Source organism: Ovis canadensis, chromosome 16, assembly GCF_042477335.2.
Source record: "Ovis canadensis isolate MfBH-ARS-UI-01 breed Bighorn chromosome 16, ARS-UI_OviCan_v2, whole genome shotgun sequence".
Lineage (NCBI taxonomy): Eukaryota > Metazoa > Chordata > Mammalia > Artiodactyla > Bovidae > Ovis > Ovis canadensis.
Genome location: NC_091260.1, coordinates 59,984,027 through 60,000,559, shown reverse-complemented (window position 1 = coordinate 60,000,559; position 16,533 = coordinate 59,984,027). Strand labels below are relative to the sequence as shown.

Here is a 16,533-nt window from a genome sequence, read left to right as displayed (position 1 = left end):
TTAAACTAGCAATACAGACACACAGGAAACCAAGAAAAATAGCAAGGAGACTATAAATCATACCGTACACCATTTTGAGTATATTGAAATAAATTACAGTGAAAACAGAAGCCACATTTTTGTGAAAGGATATTTATAATATATATTATTTAAAACTTATTGCTATCAAAATTATATATATAATTATATATACATATTTTGATATAAATTATAAATCATATACCATATACATGGTATACCATATACCATATACCATAAATTATATATGGTATATATTATATATATGTGTGTGTATATACATATATATACCATATGTGTATATATATGGTATATAATATATACCAATCATATACCATAAATATGGAGTTAAACTAGCAATACAGACACACAGAAAACCAAGAAAAGTAGCAAGGAAACTATAAATCATATCATACACCATTTTGAGTATATTAAAATAAATTACAGTGAAAACAGAAGCCACATTTTTGTAAAAGGATATTCATAATATTAATCAAAACTTATTACTATCAAAATTATATATAATATAAATATATAATTTTGATAGCATGAACTGGTAATTTCTGAAATGAACTGTTAATAAACATTAACTCACATAAACATTAGAGCAAGGATACTTAATTTCAGTACTAAATTATTCAAGAAAATCTAGAAGAAATAATTTAAAGTATCTTGAATTTTAAATGCTGGCAATAATATAGTGATTTTTATCCATGTTTTCAACCTAAGTTAACTAGCAATATCCCATCAAACAACAGCAACAAAGAGTGCTAATCAGATGTTGGTGCATTGTTATTTTGAAAATATAGATGTAAATAATTTGTGTTTCTATTCTATATAAATTGCCTTCAAGTGGTATGGTATTTGTTCTTAAAAAATATTATTACTAAGTTTATACAAATTTAAGTCAGAGAATGTTTTCTTAGATTTAGTCAGTTACTTTCACCTTTATTCTACTACTGATGTGCCAGAAAATAATCATCTGAGAACAATATAGTGATTAGGAGATTGCAAAAATAATAAAAACAGAAGAAGAGAAATGTATTTACTCTTTCTTTGTGTTGGCTTCTGTTTCGATTGGCACATTTGGTATTGATGGCCTAAAATCTAGTAAAATCTCACTACCAATTTCTTTGAGAAGCAAAGATCATTGCATGTAATTTAGTTCATTGTGAAGCTTTTCAAAAACACAAGTGGAAAAATTGTTGATTTTTTAAAAGGTCTTTTCAAATAGTGACTGGTGATGATCAAACAAAATACAGTAAACAGTACTTAGATTTGAATCAGTTCTGATGAGATGGATGAAACTGGAGCCGATTATACAGAGTGAAGTAAGCCAGAAAGAAAAACACCAATACAGTATACTAACACATATATATGGAATTTAGGAAGATGGCAATGACGACCCTGTATGCAAGACAGGGAAAGAGACACAGATGTGTATAACGGACTTTTGGACTCAGAGGGAGAGGGAGAGGGTGGGATGATTTGGGAGAATGACATTCTAACATGTATACTATCATGTGAATTGAATCGCCAGTCTATGTCTGACGCAGGATGCAGCATGCTTGGGGCTGGTGCATGGGGATGACCCAGAAAGTTGTTATGGGGAGGGAGGTGGGAGGGGGGTTCATGTTTGGGAATGCATGTAAGAATTAAAGATTTTAAAATTTAAAAAATAAAAAACTAAAAAAAAAAAAAAAAAACAAAAAACTTTGCGACCCCATGAATCACAGCACACCAAGCCTCCCTGTCCATCACCAACTCCCGGAGTTCACTCAGACTCGCGTTCATCGAGTCAGTGATGCTATCCAGCCATCTCACCCTCAGTCATCCCTTCTTTTCCTGCCCCCAATCCCTCCCACACTGTCATAAATTTGAGTATAATCATTTTTATTTACATTTGTTTGAATATTCTATGCATTTATATTATTTTATGAATTAGCTATCACATCTAAATACTGAGTCTGACATTCCCCATTTGTAAAATATTTGCTGCTTTTCAACAAAGTATAAAACACTAATCCAGACACATGGAATATTTTATTGAATATAATATATGAAATACCTTTGTTACCCAAAGGTACCAGTTGTTGCTAGAGGAGGTTATCAAGACGATGCGACTGCTGGTTGACCTGCACACTGGACTGGGCAACTGGAGGCTCTACATATATTCTCCACCCTTGGAAAACACCTTCCGCTCACCATGCCACACCAAGATGCTGTCTTAAAAACAGCTTTGAGAGAGTAAGATTTGATACCATCTGGAGTGAATATATGACTAGACCCAGGTAAGTCTTCTATAGAAATGTCTACGATTTTGGTGGGAGAGTGAGGAGATCTACTTATCTTGCAACTGCAAAGGGAAATCTCATATGTAAGATCCCTTGGTTATTAAAACTGCCACCTATTAATCTGGACTTGCTTGCCTCTTTCTTCAGTCTCTCCTTGTCTTACATGCTATGAACCAAAAAATAATTCTAGTGGAAATGAGCAGACAACAATTAGATGACAAACAAATTGTGTATAATGTTGAATGATAGCATTTGCTGAGAAAATGGTATTGTAAGTGTGGAAAGAAGAAATGGGTTAGAAGGACTGCAGTTTTAAATACTAATAGATTGTTTAATAAGGGCTTCCCTCATAGCTCAGTCAGTGAGGAATCTGCCTGCAATGCAGGAGACCCCGGTTTGAGATTGTTTAATATAGTCCTTATCTAGAAAGTGGCATCTGACCACTTAAAGGAAGTTACTCTGTTAACTTCATCTATATCTGGGGAAAGATTGTTCTAAAAGAGTGATCAGTCAGTTCAAAGGGAAAGAGCTTAGCATTTTTTAAGGCATAACAAGAAGCCCAGAGTAACTAAAGTGACATGAATTAGGGAAATAAAGAAGAATAAGATCAAAGAGATAACATGGTTCTCAAATGATATATCATTTGGGAGGACGGATTCTCACTTTGAAGAGCAGTTGATAAATTTTGAATCAAGAGATGAGATGCTCACACTTACCTAATTGAAACAAATAAGCAAAAGTTAAAAGAAATGCAATCCATTTTGACATTCAAAGCAGATGGCAGGAGCAAAACCACTTAGAAGCGTATGGCAGTAGTCTAGGTAAAACTTTTCTTGTTGTTGTTCAGTCGTTCAGTCGTGTCTGACTCTTTGTGACCCCATGCACTGCAAGATATCAGTCTTCCTTTTCCTTCACTATTTCCCAGTTAGCTCAAACTCATGTCCATTGTGTCTAAAAGGTAAGACTTTTATACCAGGATTATATCAGGAAGTGTGATGAAATGTCATTATATTTTAAGTAAATTTGAAGATATATTCAATAGGATTTTCTAAAATATTGAATATGAATGAGAGGGATGAAGGATCACTATAAGGTTTTGGCCTGGGCAAGTAGATGGATCAATTGCCATCAACCTACATAAAAGAAGTAGAAAATAGGACAGATTTAGGAGTGGAAACTGTAAGTTAAAATCTGGACTTATCTCACTTAATTAAATGCACAAGTGGAAATTTACAGTAGCTTTATATATATATATATATTTGGATTATAAAAGAAGAGTTAAAGATAAGTGGAAATTTGGAAATTTTCCATTTATATTCGTGATTATTGATACATCTATATCAAGATAGAGATACGTATTTTATCTGTAGATAAGAACATCAACATTTAAATAGAGGGGAAAAAATGTTCAGGCTTGGATTAGTCCTAAATAGAGAGTTAGAAAGAAAGAAAAGGGTAAAATTTAGAAAATAAAACCCCAAATAATGAAGAATCTTGGGAGCCAATTGTGGTACTTTATCCAGAATAAAGGAATAATCAACTGGGACCATTTCAACCCTGGCTAAGGTAAGATGCTGTTACTTTTTTTTTTTCTTATTTATTAGCTTGTTTTTGTTGTTAATGATATTTTCTTTACTAAGCTTGATTTTAAGCCATTGGAATCTATTTCCTTTGTCAGATAACAGGATTGAATGTGAAAGCATTCAGATTATGTTAAAGTTCTAACAATGTAGACGGGTTCCCCTCAATGAAAAATATGAATATAGACAGATATTATATTTTTCTGAAAATTATTGAACAATGATTAAGCTTTATATTTGGAAAATGGTTATTTAAATGGATTTTAATTTAATTCCACCTCAAGAGTAAGCAATTAATTTATTTTGTTTGAAAAGTAAGCACACATTGTGTTAATTTTCTTCAAATAATACCAACTCCACCGTCCAAGTAATGGAAACTAATATTATCAAGTTTAATGTGTGCATTTAGTGAAATCAAACTAACCAAATTCAGTAGGGTAAATATTATCAATATTTTCCTATAGAACTTAGAAAATTTTTTACTTGTCAGTTTGGAAATTATAAAATCTGATCTTACTCTCAAAGGCATTATTTACACTGTAGGAATTTTAAAGATTACTGGAAAATTGTGGTAAGAATAGTATTACACAGACCTGGTAATTTCTTTGATTGAATCTGACCCTCCAATTTATAGCAGACACAATCATATATCTATTTAAAATATGAAGTGTGTAGCTCTGTCCTTATAAAGACTCCAGTAATTTATCAGTGATTTTCAGATCAAGGAAAGGAAGAACCCTAAAACTAAATTCATTATTTAATTGCTGAAAATGTAGTCAAATTAACAATTATTTATAATAGAGCTTAAAAATTTAATGTCTTTTCTATTATCATTATGATTTTCTCACAGCAATTATAGATCACAACTGAAGCTTGGTTTATTGTGGTGTTCTTAGTATTTATAGCATGTAAAACCAGGCAGCAAATGTAACTGCCTATTCCTCTAGTTCTGATCTCACATAATCTCTTCTCTTTGAAGCAGATGTTACTCATACTGTAATTATGGCTCTCCTTAGAATGTGTTTGCTTATTGTCACTTATCCCTCTAGTGATTATAGAATAAAGTGATTATGAGGTATTAATAGATATCAAATTCATTTTTTCTGACTACCTTAAGCCACTTATATAATCCTCCTCAAATATTTGTCTGATTTATGTTGGAAAATCTCTAGCAATAGGGAAAGGAATTATTTTTAAGTGAAAACTAATACTTTCTGAACTAAAAGTTTTCTGTTTTCTGGGTGATTCCAATGATAAGAAAATTTTCACATATTTTTAAAAGACCCAGTATATTTTTGTTTTCTTAGCATTAAATTAAATATTTAATATGTGTTAGCTATTGTGGTAAAGTTATTGAAATGGTCTTTGTCTTTAAATATTTTCCAATATAGTAACATAATACAATACATAAAGGTCTGTTTATAATTTGGTAAGTGTTAGCTATTTTAAAAGACTTGGTAACAGACTAGTCAAAGCCAAACTTTTATATAAATTCCACCTAGTAAACACCCTGTGCATGACATTTGCTCTTCAAAGGAGTAATACAAAAGAAAGAAAAGGGAAATTCATGACACAGAAATGGTATCATGTAATCTCCTCGTGAAGGTTCTTTTAGTTTAGGTTTTATTCTCCAGCCTAAACTAGGACAAGTTTTTTGCATTGCAGTCTTTCAAAATTTGCAAATGATTATTACACACAGTTTTTCCCTCTCTATTTCCCATGTCTTAGGGTGTCCATATTCTGTTTTCTGGACAATCCCAATTATTAGCAAAATTTTACATTACTTTTCTTATCTCCAATCTACATGACACTCGTTTTTAAGATTTCCTCAAATACAATGGCTTCCAACCTCCTCAACAATATTATCAGCCAAAAAACTCCAATAATTTATTAATACCCATTTGAAATATTACCCATATAATTAATATATTCCATGAATTATCTAATCTTAAAAAGGAAAGTCAGAACTATAATTTCTCATTCTGAGAAGTATACTATTGTTGAAGGAAGGTTTAGATTTTTTTAGCATCAACACATTACTGACACATACTTTACACTCAGATAAAATTCACTGGTAAGAAAGAATTTTACAAAAATTTAGTTAATTATTCCCAGATATATTTATAATATTTTATAGTCCTGTCTCACATCCTAATCAATGAGTAGACATCAGTGGCTAGATAAACACTTGTCCATATTTGAGAGCTGGAAGCAAAAAATCACAATTTGTACCAAAGTTTTTTATAGTCCCATGATATTCTAGTTCCAAATTACATGCAACAATTTAGCTGCTTTTTCCCTGAGTAAATCATGTTTTACTTTTAAAGATGTTTAACAACTGTTAAAAGCAATATCAAAAGTTCTAATAGGAATCAAATAAAATGAAATTTATTTTTATAAATATTATTTTATTTCATAAAAATACAAAAATATAAATATACATTTATAAAAATATGAATGAATTAACACAAAGACATTCTTCAACTAAATAAATATGGCAGTAATAGTCATTCCTATTTCTTTAGGGATATATTTTTTATATTAATTTACAAAGCAGTTGCACAATGTTTCATTTAATAGTAAAGGTGACTGCAAGTCAGTTAAGAAAACATTATTTATAAAGTTCTTATATCTAAGAAAAGGCACAAAAAGCCTTTCATGTATATTTTATTGATTATTGATGTGATATACTTTCCTTCAGAGATTGTTAGGCAAAGAGGGTGAACTGGTTATTATTACTTTTTAAAATCTATGTCATTCATATTCATTCACAGAAACTTACTGATTAAGCAAACTCTTACTAAGACAACACCTACGTATTGTTTGTAATTTTAACTTTTTAAAAATTTCCTCCAAGGAAGAGAATGCAGGCCACTCCATCTAGTAGCAAAGAGAGCACTTCCATCGACATCCATGAAATCATACCATACTCAATCTCGGTCACTATCATCACCCCCATACATATCAGCAAGTTTTTTAAAACGAGGCCCCCAGTCGCTGAGGTAATCATAATCTTGGTTGCAATCTGCTGTAAGAGATTCCAAAGAACTGAGGGAATCTGCTATGGAATCGTTCCCTTCATAGGCATAAGTTGCCAGTGAATCATAAGGAGGTGCACTTGGATCTGAGTCATTTTCTTTTAGTCTTCGATGGATAAAATCTTGTACGTCAATATTTTCCCACAGAGGTACAGTCCTCCTTATCTGAAAAATTGTTTCAGGCATTACATCCCTTCTAAGTTTACTATCTTCTCTTGCCTCTGGATTCCTTAAAGTGCCGATGTCAAAAGCTTGGGTATCTTCTTCCCCACCGCCTTCATCGTTATAGGTCACGATGTTGTCCCGGACATCGTCTTTTGAAATTATCAGAGGTTCCTTTTTTCTTTGCCTCTTCAATGCAGCAAAAAGCACAACTAAAACTATTAACAAACAACAACAACAACAACAACAAAAATATAACAAAGAGACAGAGAGGAAATGGTGAGTTTCAATAATTCTGGCTTAAATACAGCACACTCTTATCTTTGTGACCTTGATGTGGTAAAAGAGGTGTTAAGTTCATTTGGATATAAAGACTAACTACCCTGTGCAAATACAGCATGATTTAAGCCAAAAACTGGATGTGCTATACTGATAAAACAAAACAAAACAAAAAAAGCGGATAATAGAGTGCCTTTTACTTGCTTTTGAGACTCAGTCTTCTAAAGAGCTCAGGCATTGAATAATTTTAATTATGGCTAATGCATTTAGCCAAATGAGTATATAATATCTCACTTTTCCTTAATGAACATTTGTCTCAAAATATTAAAATTCTAAAACTACAATCATTTTTACAAGAGAAATTTAGCACAAATTTTATGTTTTCTTAATGACTCAAGTGGATATATGCAAAACATTCAAATTTATGCATATATACACATAAATGCCTTACATGCATATGAGTGTCATGTGTATGTACATGCAAATATGACACATGTAAATATGTGTCATGTGTATTGTATAGACATATATATACACACATATCTATAGATATGTATACATACATATATCGTGGTTTCATCCATTCCTGTTATTGACCTGGTTTTGAAAGCCTGCTTAAAATCTGAAATATAATTCTATATGCTACAATATTAAATTTAAACTTAAACTCATCCCTACCTTCTATTCATCTTACAGAAGTTATCTTGTTTCTAAGGACTTTCTTGACTTATACAGTTGTATTCAAGCTTTGAGGCTGATATGTTAATTGTGGTCCCTCTGCATACGCTATGAACCCTCCCCACGTATGATGTGCCTTCTTATTTCTTTTATACTAGTGAAATTTAAACTATTATGCATATATTCAACAACAAATATTTGCAAGATAAATACATTTATAAACTAAAAATTACATTTTAAAATGTAAGAATGACTATTTGATTTTCAACAAAGTATGTTTTCCATTGAAATTCCATATTTTTATACATAAGAAAAGTTAAAATTATATAAAGAAAAATCTTCCAAAGCATACTTATACATTACTGAGGAGAAATAAAAGCAAATTTTCTCTTACTTTAGGAAAGTTAAAGTATTTTTGGTATTACTTATGTTTCACTGAAAAATAAGAAAAGTGTTGGCTCAAATTCTATCTTTCATTTTTTTCAATCTTTGTTTTGAGATTATAGAACTAATTTTCATTGAGACTGCACTTCACCTTGGCCCTGATGCCCCTATAACTACCCTTAAGTACTGTCCAATGCTGTTGTTATATTGACCAATGCACTTTCCTCAGCTTCTACTAATTGATAGAAAGAATACAAAATATCATTAGAAATATCTTTACTCACCTGCACCAAGCAGGCTTTTAGTGTTGAGCTATATTCAGAGTCATGCTGGACACATTATAAAAAACTATCCATTAAAAACGAGACATATCTTTACTCTCTCCTATTAAAGGATGAGCATGTAAATTAAATCCAATGTAGGTCTGAAATCCACCAATCTAGTGAGCTATGAATTAGAAAAAGAGGGTTCTTTCCAAGTTTAATATTGAATGAATTAATTTACATGTGTGTACTCAGTCACTCCATCATATCCAACTCTTTTCAACCCTATAGACCGAAGCCTACCAAGGTCCTCTGTCTGGGATTCTCCAGGCAAGAATATGGGAGTGGGTTGCCCTGCCCTCCTCCAGGGGATCTTCCTGACCTGGGGATTGAACCCACATCTCTTACATCTCCTGGGCTGGCAGATGAGCTCTGTACCACTAGCACAACCTGGGGAGCCCAAACTAATTTATAAATTCTCTATATGTGTAACACAACAACTGTATCGTCAGATTGCTTTAAGGGTTTCTTAGGTAATGTTTATGCATTTTCACAAACGGCCTTTAGAATCTGCTCTGAGTATTTTCTCCTTTGCCAGGTCAAAATTACCTGCTTCTTTTCCCAACTGAGGTTATTAATCTGGGGTATGTGAATGCAATTCAGAGAAGCTAAGATAAGGAACAGAAAAAAAAAGCATCATTATTTTTACTAATTTGTAAACTGAATGTAGCACTTCCTGTCATAAACATCAGCATAAATTTTAGTGATGGTAAGTATAGTGACTATCAAACTAATAAAAATCATAGATACATCACAAATGATCATTAGACTTGCACTAAAACAAAGCATATATAGGCATATTTTGCTTTCCGTTTTGTTTAATTTGGATAAATATATTTCTTTTTGTATTATATGTTTTATTTAATAAGTTTAAATTATTATTCTAAAATGATTCATAAGTTTCATTTTCACTACCAAAGGTGTTCAAGGAACCAAAGGGGTTAAGAAGTCCTGCCCTAGGTTTTAACCCCTGCCTTGTGTCATGGATATAAACGAAAAACTACATTTCTTCAAAGTGTAAAAGGATAGGCCTAAAATACCATGGCCCTTGTTATATCATCACCTTGCAAAGCCGACTCTCCTAACTACAGAAATATAGCAACTATGTGCAGCCTATTAGCATAAAGGCTTGAAATAATGGCATGAGTGCTTAAGAAACTTTATAATAAAACCTTATGAATTAGAACACATTCTGACTAAAATAACAGAAAGTAATTCCATGTTAGATAATAATTGAAAGGTAAAATATAAGAAATGTATGCCCTCCATATTGCCCAGGTCAGAAAGATGACAAACTTTTCTGAATAAAAGAGCCTTCTAGAATTTCTGCATAGAGATTTAGTTGAATAGTGTTATGATATCTAAACTTATGTTGGCAGATGAATATTATTCTCTCATATACATGTCTTTTTGTGTATATGTATTATATTAATATTGAAATTTAAAAAAAACTCAAAATATACATATTTCCATCTTGTACTAAATTAGAGAAGTAGAACTATTTTAGCAAATAAAACAGCATGATATCAGTAGCACTTAGCTGAAAGGGTAAGCCAAAATTTAATCTCCGTAGGGATACAAAAATATTTTACAGAGGAGTTCAAATTTCTAACAGCACATGGACGCGCAGACTGCTCCTGCTGATGGTAGTAGTTCGTATGTTCAAAATCACTCTGATAAATTGTTTTTCTAAATAGTTGGACCATCATGACTGGGACAAATGTTTTCCCCTCACTTGAATCAGTTCCCCACTGAAGTCCTGCAAGAATATCTGGCCAAAGGGATTTCATCCAGATAGGTTGAAGGGATTTGCAGTGAAAAGGAGCCAACACATATGAGCACTGGAACATAAATTTGGCTAGCCCTCCTGCCCTAAGGATTCATTTTGGATGAGTATTTGATGGAGACAAGTTTAGGGGGGAATGTTTTACAGTGGAACAACCATTTAATTGAATTAAATTGTTGTCCTGTTAGGGCATACTCAAATAAAGCATTTGCAATTGGAAGCATGACTTGATTTAGAAAATATTGCTGAACTAGGTATGGCCACAATAATGATATTTTAAGAAATGAACTTAAAACATTTTCTCTGGTGGATTGGAACTACATATAAAAATTTTATGAAAAAATGTCTATAGTATTGTGACAACTTAAATGCTCTGGTTAATTCCATATGTGAAATACATGGTAATATTAGAAATAGTATTTGTAAAATAATCTTTTGTTTTGAGGACAATGGTTAGAAAGGTGAATTCTAACAAAGAATAACCTGGGTTTGACTGATAGAACACTTTCTGAATGAGTGACTGTGTAAGTTATCTAACTTTCTGTACAAAAATGAAAGTATTTATCTTATACAGTTGACATAAAAATTTAATCAATTATTAAATGAAATACTCTTTGAAATATGATCATATTAGTTCACACTAAACTCTATACATATATAAAATGTACTTTAAGGTATTTATATATATCACATTATTATATCCTTGTTTTTTTGGTCTCTTGTAGGCTAGAACTATCCTTCATCAAAAATTCATTTTTTTTAATTGGAAGAACTATTTTAATAACAAGTTCAAATTCTCCCTCTTTAGCTATAAGAAAAGAGTGTTTTTCAGTCCACAATCACGGACAATGAAGAGAATTCCTTGAATTGAATGAGTATATCTCAGGGGCATATCACTCTGGGGCATACTTACCAAGCAGTATGATGACACAGAGAAGGATAGCAATGAGAGCTCCAGTGCTCAGGCCAGCAGAGAGGACCAAGGCTTCGGCATTGCAGGACTGCATGTTTCCTTGATTATCACAAGCACACACACGAATGGTGAGTGTGCCAGTGCTGCTTTGAATCGGATAATCATTGTCAAAAATTAAGATTGGCAGCAAATACGTGCTCATTTTGTTGCGGCTGTACCCATCTTTTCGAGTCATGATTCCTGCTGTATTATCTGTTAAAAAAAAAAAAAGAAAAGTCATATCAGTCTTTTAAATTTTGACTCAATGTTTCATAATATTTGTCTTTAAAAATGCTCTGTACCTTTATTGTCTACAATGGTGAAGTTTGGATTGAGGGGGAATTCTGGAACTGGTTCAAAAAAGAATTTGTGGCCTCGGGGAGGATCATCTTTGTCCATGACACTGACAGTCTGAATCAACTAAAACCGAAGAAAAATCAATTAAATATAGCACAAAAAGCAACTCTTGTTATTAGAAGACATTTAAAATCAGCGTTTGGGCTTTAAATATATCACTAAAACTAAACAAAAAAAATTCCATTTTGAGAAAAATTTCCACCATTTTTTATAGCTCTGTCTAATGTAACTTATTTAATGAGGAGTAAAAACTGTCAATCAAGTCTCAGTTTGCAGAGCACCTCTATGAATCATTGTCTGCTTCCAGGCCACTATTGTATCCAAGAAAAGAAATCCAAAATTAGGTCAAGTCAATATCTTTTGCCTTTTGACTTGTTAATATATACTTCCAGTCCCTTTCATTATGAACTGGTTACCAACATCTTGCCTCCACTAGACAATGATTGTTTCAAAAGCAAAGAACATAACAGATGGATTTTTTTAAAGTGGTTATCACAACCACACCTAGAGATTAAGGAAACTATAAATATAGTTTTGGAAAAATGAGCAATATGCCATATAATACCAGAAAGCAGAAGATTTTTAAGCTTTGGGGTGCCATAATTACAATGAGATTGCACATTTTATTCAAAATGTTTGCTCTTCTCTTTAATGGTAACTGCAAAAATTAGAAGAATATATGAATAAAGCCTTCTAAAGTTTTATAATACACTGTTGAATTTGAGAAATTATAGCACCTCTCAGCTGTGCTCCCTGTAGGTCAGAGGTGTGCCACAGTGAGAAGATGGAACAGCAAATGACAGGTTGGGCAGTGAAATGCTAAGTGAGCATTTTATCATGGATAAAGTACAAAGCCACACATCGGGGTGCCTGTTTTCCAGTCCTGGGTCTACCATCTGTGTGATTTGTAATCACAGTCATTTAATTACCATTACTTTCAAATCCTCTTCTACAAAAACAAATAGTTTCACCACTTCCAGCTATCACAGTTCAACATTCTGTGATGAAGAATTAGTAGTTTTGTAGTAGTTTAATGTATTCTTCATTGTGGTTATTGTGTATTCTCTAAGTCCATACCAGGGAGCTCAGTGATAAAATACTATATAAGTATAAAAAGTGAACATATTGAATATATTCAGCTTTTTCCTAAAATTACTTTAGTGATGTCTCAAATATTGCTTTATAAGATGACCTTGTAACTCTTCTACAATCTTTTTATCTAATATTAAAGCTTAAAACAGACAAAATATAACTAATCTCAAACCAAAATGACCTGACTGAGCAACTGAAAGTGGCAAATGTAATCAGCAAGAAATTATTATGATTTCCTTTATATTAACACAGGTCAATTTTATTTTCTTACTTCATGTTTTAATAATATATTTTATTTATTTATTTAAAATATATTTATTTTCTTACTTCATGTTTTAATAATATATTTTCATCCCATTTATGATTATATATCACTACCAATATAATTATGAATCCAGCTAGGAACTTTTTATATATGTGATATCTATTATATACCTGGTATATAAATTAAAGCATATATTATAATTTTCATATTATATCATAGATTATATAAAATATTTTAAAATTAATATTTTTAAGATTATTGTGAGTTGTTTGGTATGGGAGATAAAGAACTGACAAGCTGAACTGACAATAGTTTTCATGAAAAAAACAAAGTAAATTAATGCAATGTCATTTGCCTTGGTGAAGAGGAAAAATTTTTTTTTTAGTTTATAATAACTTACCTGCCCAGGTTTTGCATTTTCACAAACAAATGTTTCATAGTACATGGCCAACTCTGGAGCGTGGTCATTTATATCTAGAATTCTGATGAAGACAGGAATGTGGCTACTTTGTTTTGAGTTATCTGCAGTGAGAACATGTGTAAGATTTTAGTCTCATTTACAGAGTAGCAGTGGTATTGTTTGCCCCATTTGTAACTTAGCAACACATCATTTCTAGGGTATTCACTTTTAGATTGGATTGCTGATGTATATCTCAGCTTTCCTACATGGTTCAGGTGGAAAGCATGATAGAATGAGGAGAATATAATTGAGAGTGAATATTATTTGTAAGATATTCTTTTCTTAGACTGATTATTTTATGATTAGATCGTGTTTTGTTCTACAGTAAGATGTAAAAGAAAGCCAAGTTTAAAATGAATGAATATCTGGTAATCCTTAAAATGAGTTAAAAATCCAACACACTCTAAGTAATCTCTCTCAGTTCTAATAATAAAATCATCCCACTCAGGAAAAAGTTTATTTAATGCTATTATTTTAAGACTTTGGTGAAAAATAATGTGCTCAGATGGATGTATTTCCAACTTACTTATTTCTGTAGCTATGACGGTTATATTGTGCCAAGGAGTTGATTCCCTGTCTAGAGGCTTCAAAGTGAAAATAGAGCCATTTTCTGAGTGAATACTGAAAATCCGGTCCATGTCAGTATGCCGATCAACAGAGTACCTAGCAGGAAAGAGACCCATCATTCCAGGCACTGTTTTAAGATTACAGCTTATCTACCATTTCATGAAGTTAGAGGCAATTCACACAACGGTCTGATAAAGGAGACAAGTGAAATACAGATGATTTTCTTGAATTTTTATTTTGTGTAATTTTCATTTAGACAATTTGGTACATTTGACTGATTTCATTATTACTATTCTATGATTATGTGTACTTCAGAGTCATTATTGACATTTGTGAGTCCTTGTGGCAGTTTTTAAGTGAGTTTTTAATAGCCACTTGATTTATTTATGCTATCATAGACCTATCGCAGTACTTGAGACATATTAAACAGCCATATTAAATTTGATAAAATCAATTCCATTGGATAAATTGAAATTAAGTTACAAATAACACATGAAAATGTGTGTCCACAGAGTCCTTATAAGTGGATATGCAGAGGCTGTTGTAAAATACATGGATCTTGAATGGTTCTCTTCAAGGATTATTTCAGCTAAGTCAAATGTCCTCCTCCACTCTCTCCCTTTCAGTTCAGTTCAGTCGTTCAGTCATGTCCGACTCTTTCCGACCCTATGAATTGCAGCATGCCAGGCCTCCCTGTCCATCACCAACTCCCAGAGGTCACTCAGACTCACATCCATCGTGATGCCATCCAGCCATCTCATCCTCCATTGTCCCCTTCTCCTCCTGACCCAATCCCTCCCAGCATCAAAGTCTTTTCCAATGAGTCAACTCTTTGCATGAGGTGGCCAAAGTACTGGAGTTTCAGCTTCAGCATCATTCCCTCCAAAGAAATCCCAGGGCTGATCTCCTTTAGAATGGACTGGTTGTATCTCCTTGCAGTCCAAGGGACTCTCAAGAGTCTTCTCCAACAGCACAGTTCAAAAGCATCAATTCTTCAGCGCTCAGCCTTCTTCACAGTCCAACTCTCACATCCATACATGACCACTGGAAAAACCATAGCCTTGACTAGCCTTACTATCCTTTGTTGGCAAAGTAATGTCTCTGCTTTTCAATATGCTATCTAGGTTGGTCATAACTTTTCTTCCAAGGAATAAGTGTCCTTTAATTTCATGGCTGCAGTCACTATCTGCAGTGGTTTTGGAGCCCAAAAAAATAAAGTTTGACACTGTTTCTACTGTTTCCCCATCTATTTCCCATGAAGTGATGGGACCAGATGCCATGATCTTCATTTTCTGAATGTTGAGATTTAAGCCAATTTTTTCACCCTCCTCTTTCACTTTCATCAAGAGGCTTTTTAGTTCCTCTTCACTTTCTGCCATAAGGGTGGTGTCATCTGCATATCTGAGGTTATTGATATTTCTCCCGGCAATCTGAATTCCAGCTTGTGTTTCTTCCAGCCCAGCGTTTCTCATGATGTACTCTGCATATAAGTTAAATAAGCAGGGTGACTTACTTCAAATAAAAACTGAAATGCAAAGGGCCACGGAATACATGACTCTCTCATCAGGTATGTATGTAAGATGTCAATCTAAACTTTATACTATTCAGTGACCGGCAAAATAATGCCCACCTTCCTCCAATGAATGTCTATCTTCTAATTCCTGTAAGCTGTACATGGTTTACTTTACATGGTAAAAGTTAACTTTTCAGGTGTGATTAAGGTTAAAGACATTGAGATGGGCAATTAAACTTGATTATTTGTGTGTGTTAGTCACTCAGTCTGACTCTTTGTGACCCCATGGATTGTAGCCTGCCAGGCTTCTATGTCCATGGAATTATTCAGGCAAGTATACTGAAGTGTATTGTCATTCCCTTCTCCAGGGGATCTTCCTGACCCAGGGATTAAACCCTGGTCTCCCATATTGCAGGCAGATTCTTTGCTGTCTGAGCTACAAATTAATCCTATGAACCCTTAAAAGTTGAAGAAGAAGGCAGAAAGGTAAAATTCTAGCTTACATGAAAATCCTTTAGTTACATCAGGCCATGTTAAACTGTACTAGCTACCATTTTTGCATATTTTAAATTTCTGCTGTTGAATGTTTAATTGAGCAATGTAAGAACCTAAGTGCATCTCACATGTTTATGGAAATCTTGGTAGAACAGATTCTGATTCACTAGATCTAGTGTGTGAACAGTTATTCGGCAATTCTAACAAGCTTAGGTGAATCCAGGTTGTAAGTCCACTGACAAGGTTTTGTATAATAAGGTTATAGACCATGGGATAAACTGGTTAGAATA

At 32.9% G+C, this 16,533-nt stretch overlaps 1 protein-coding gene across 3 annotated transcripts in view; it reads right to left on the bottom strand.

The window, feature by feature from the left end:
• Positions 1–6,747: 6,747 nt before the first annotated feature.
• Positions 6,748–16,533, bottom strand: part of CDH9 (cadherin 9) — an 84,554-nt gene continuing 74,768 nt past the window's right edge. For 2 of the 3 annotated variants that reach the window (XM_069555786.1, XM_069555788.1), the window contains 5 exons: positions 14,195–14,331; positions 13,609–13,730; positions 11,797–11,914; positions 11,456–11,707; positions 6,748–7,310 (listed from right to left, as the gene is read on the bottom strand). In XM_069555786.1, coding sequence (XP_069411887.1) covers positions 6,823–7,310; positions 11,456–11,707; positions 11,797–11,914; positions 13,609–13,730; positions 14,195–14,331 — 1,117 coding nt within the window. In that variant the 3' untranslated portion in view covers positions 6,748–6,822. The remainder of the gene's footprint in view (positions 7,311–11,455; positions 11,708–11,796; positions 11,915–13,608; positions 13,731–14,194; positions 14,332–16,533) is intronic. The other variant, XM_069555787.1, reaches the window with a different exon arrangement.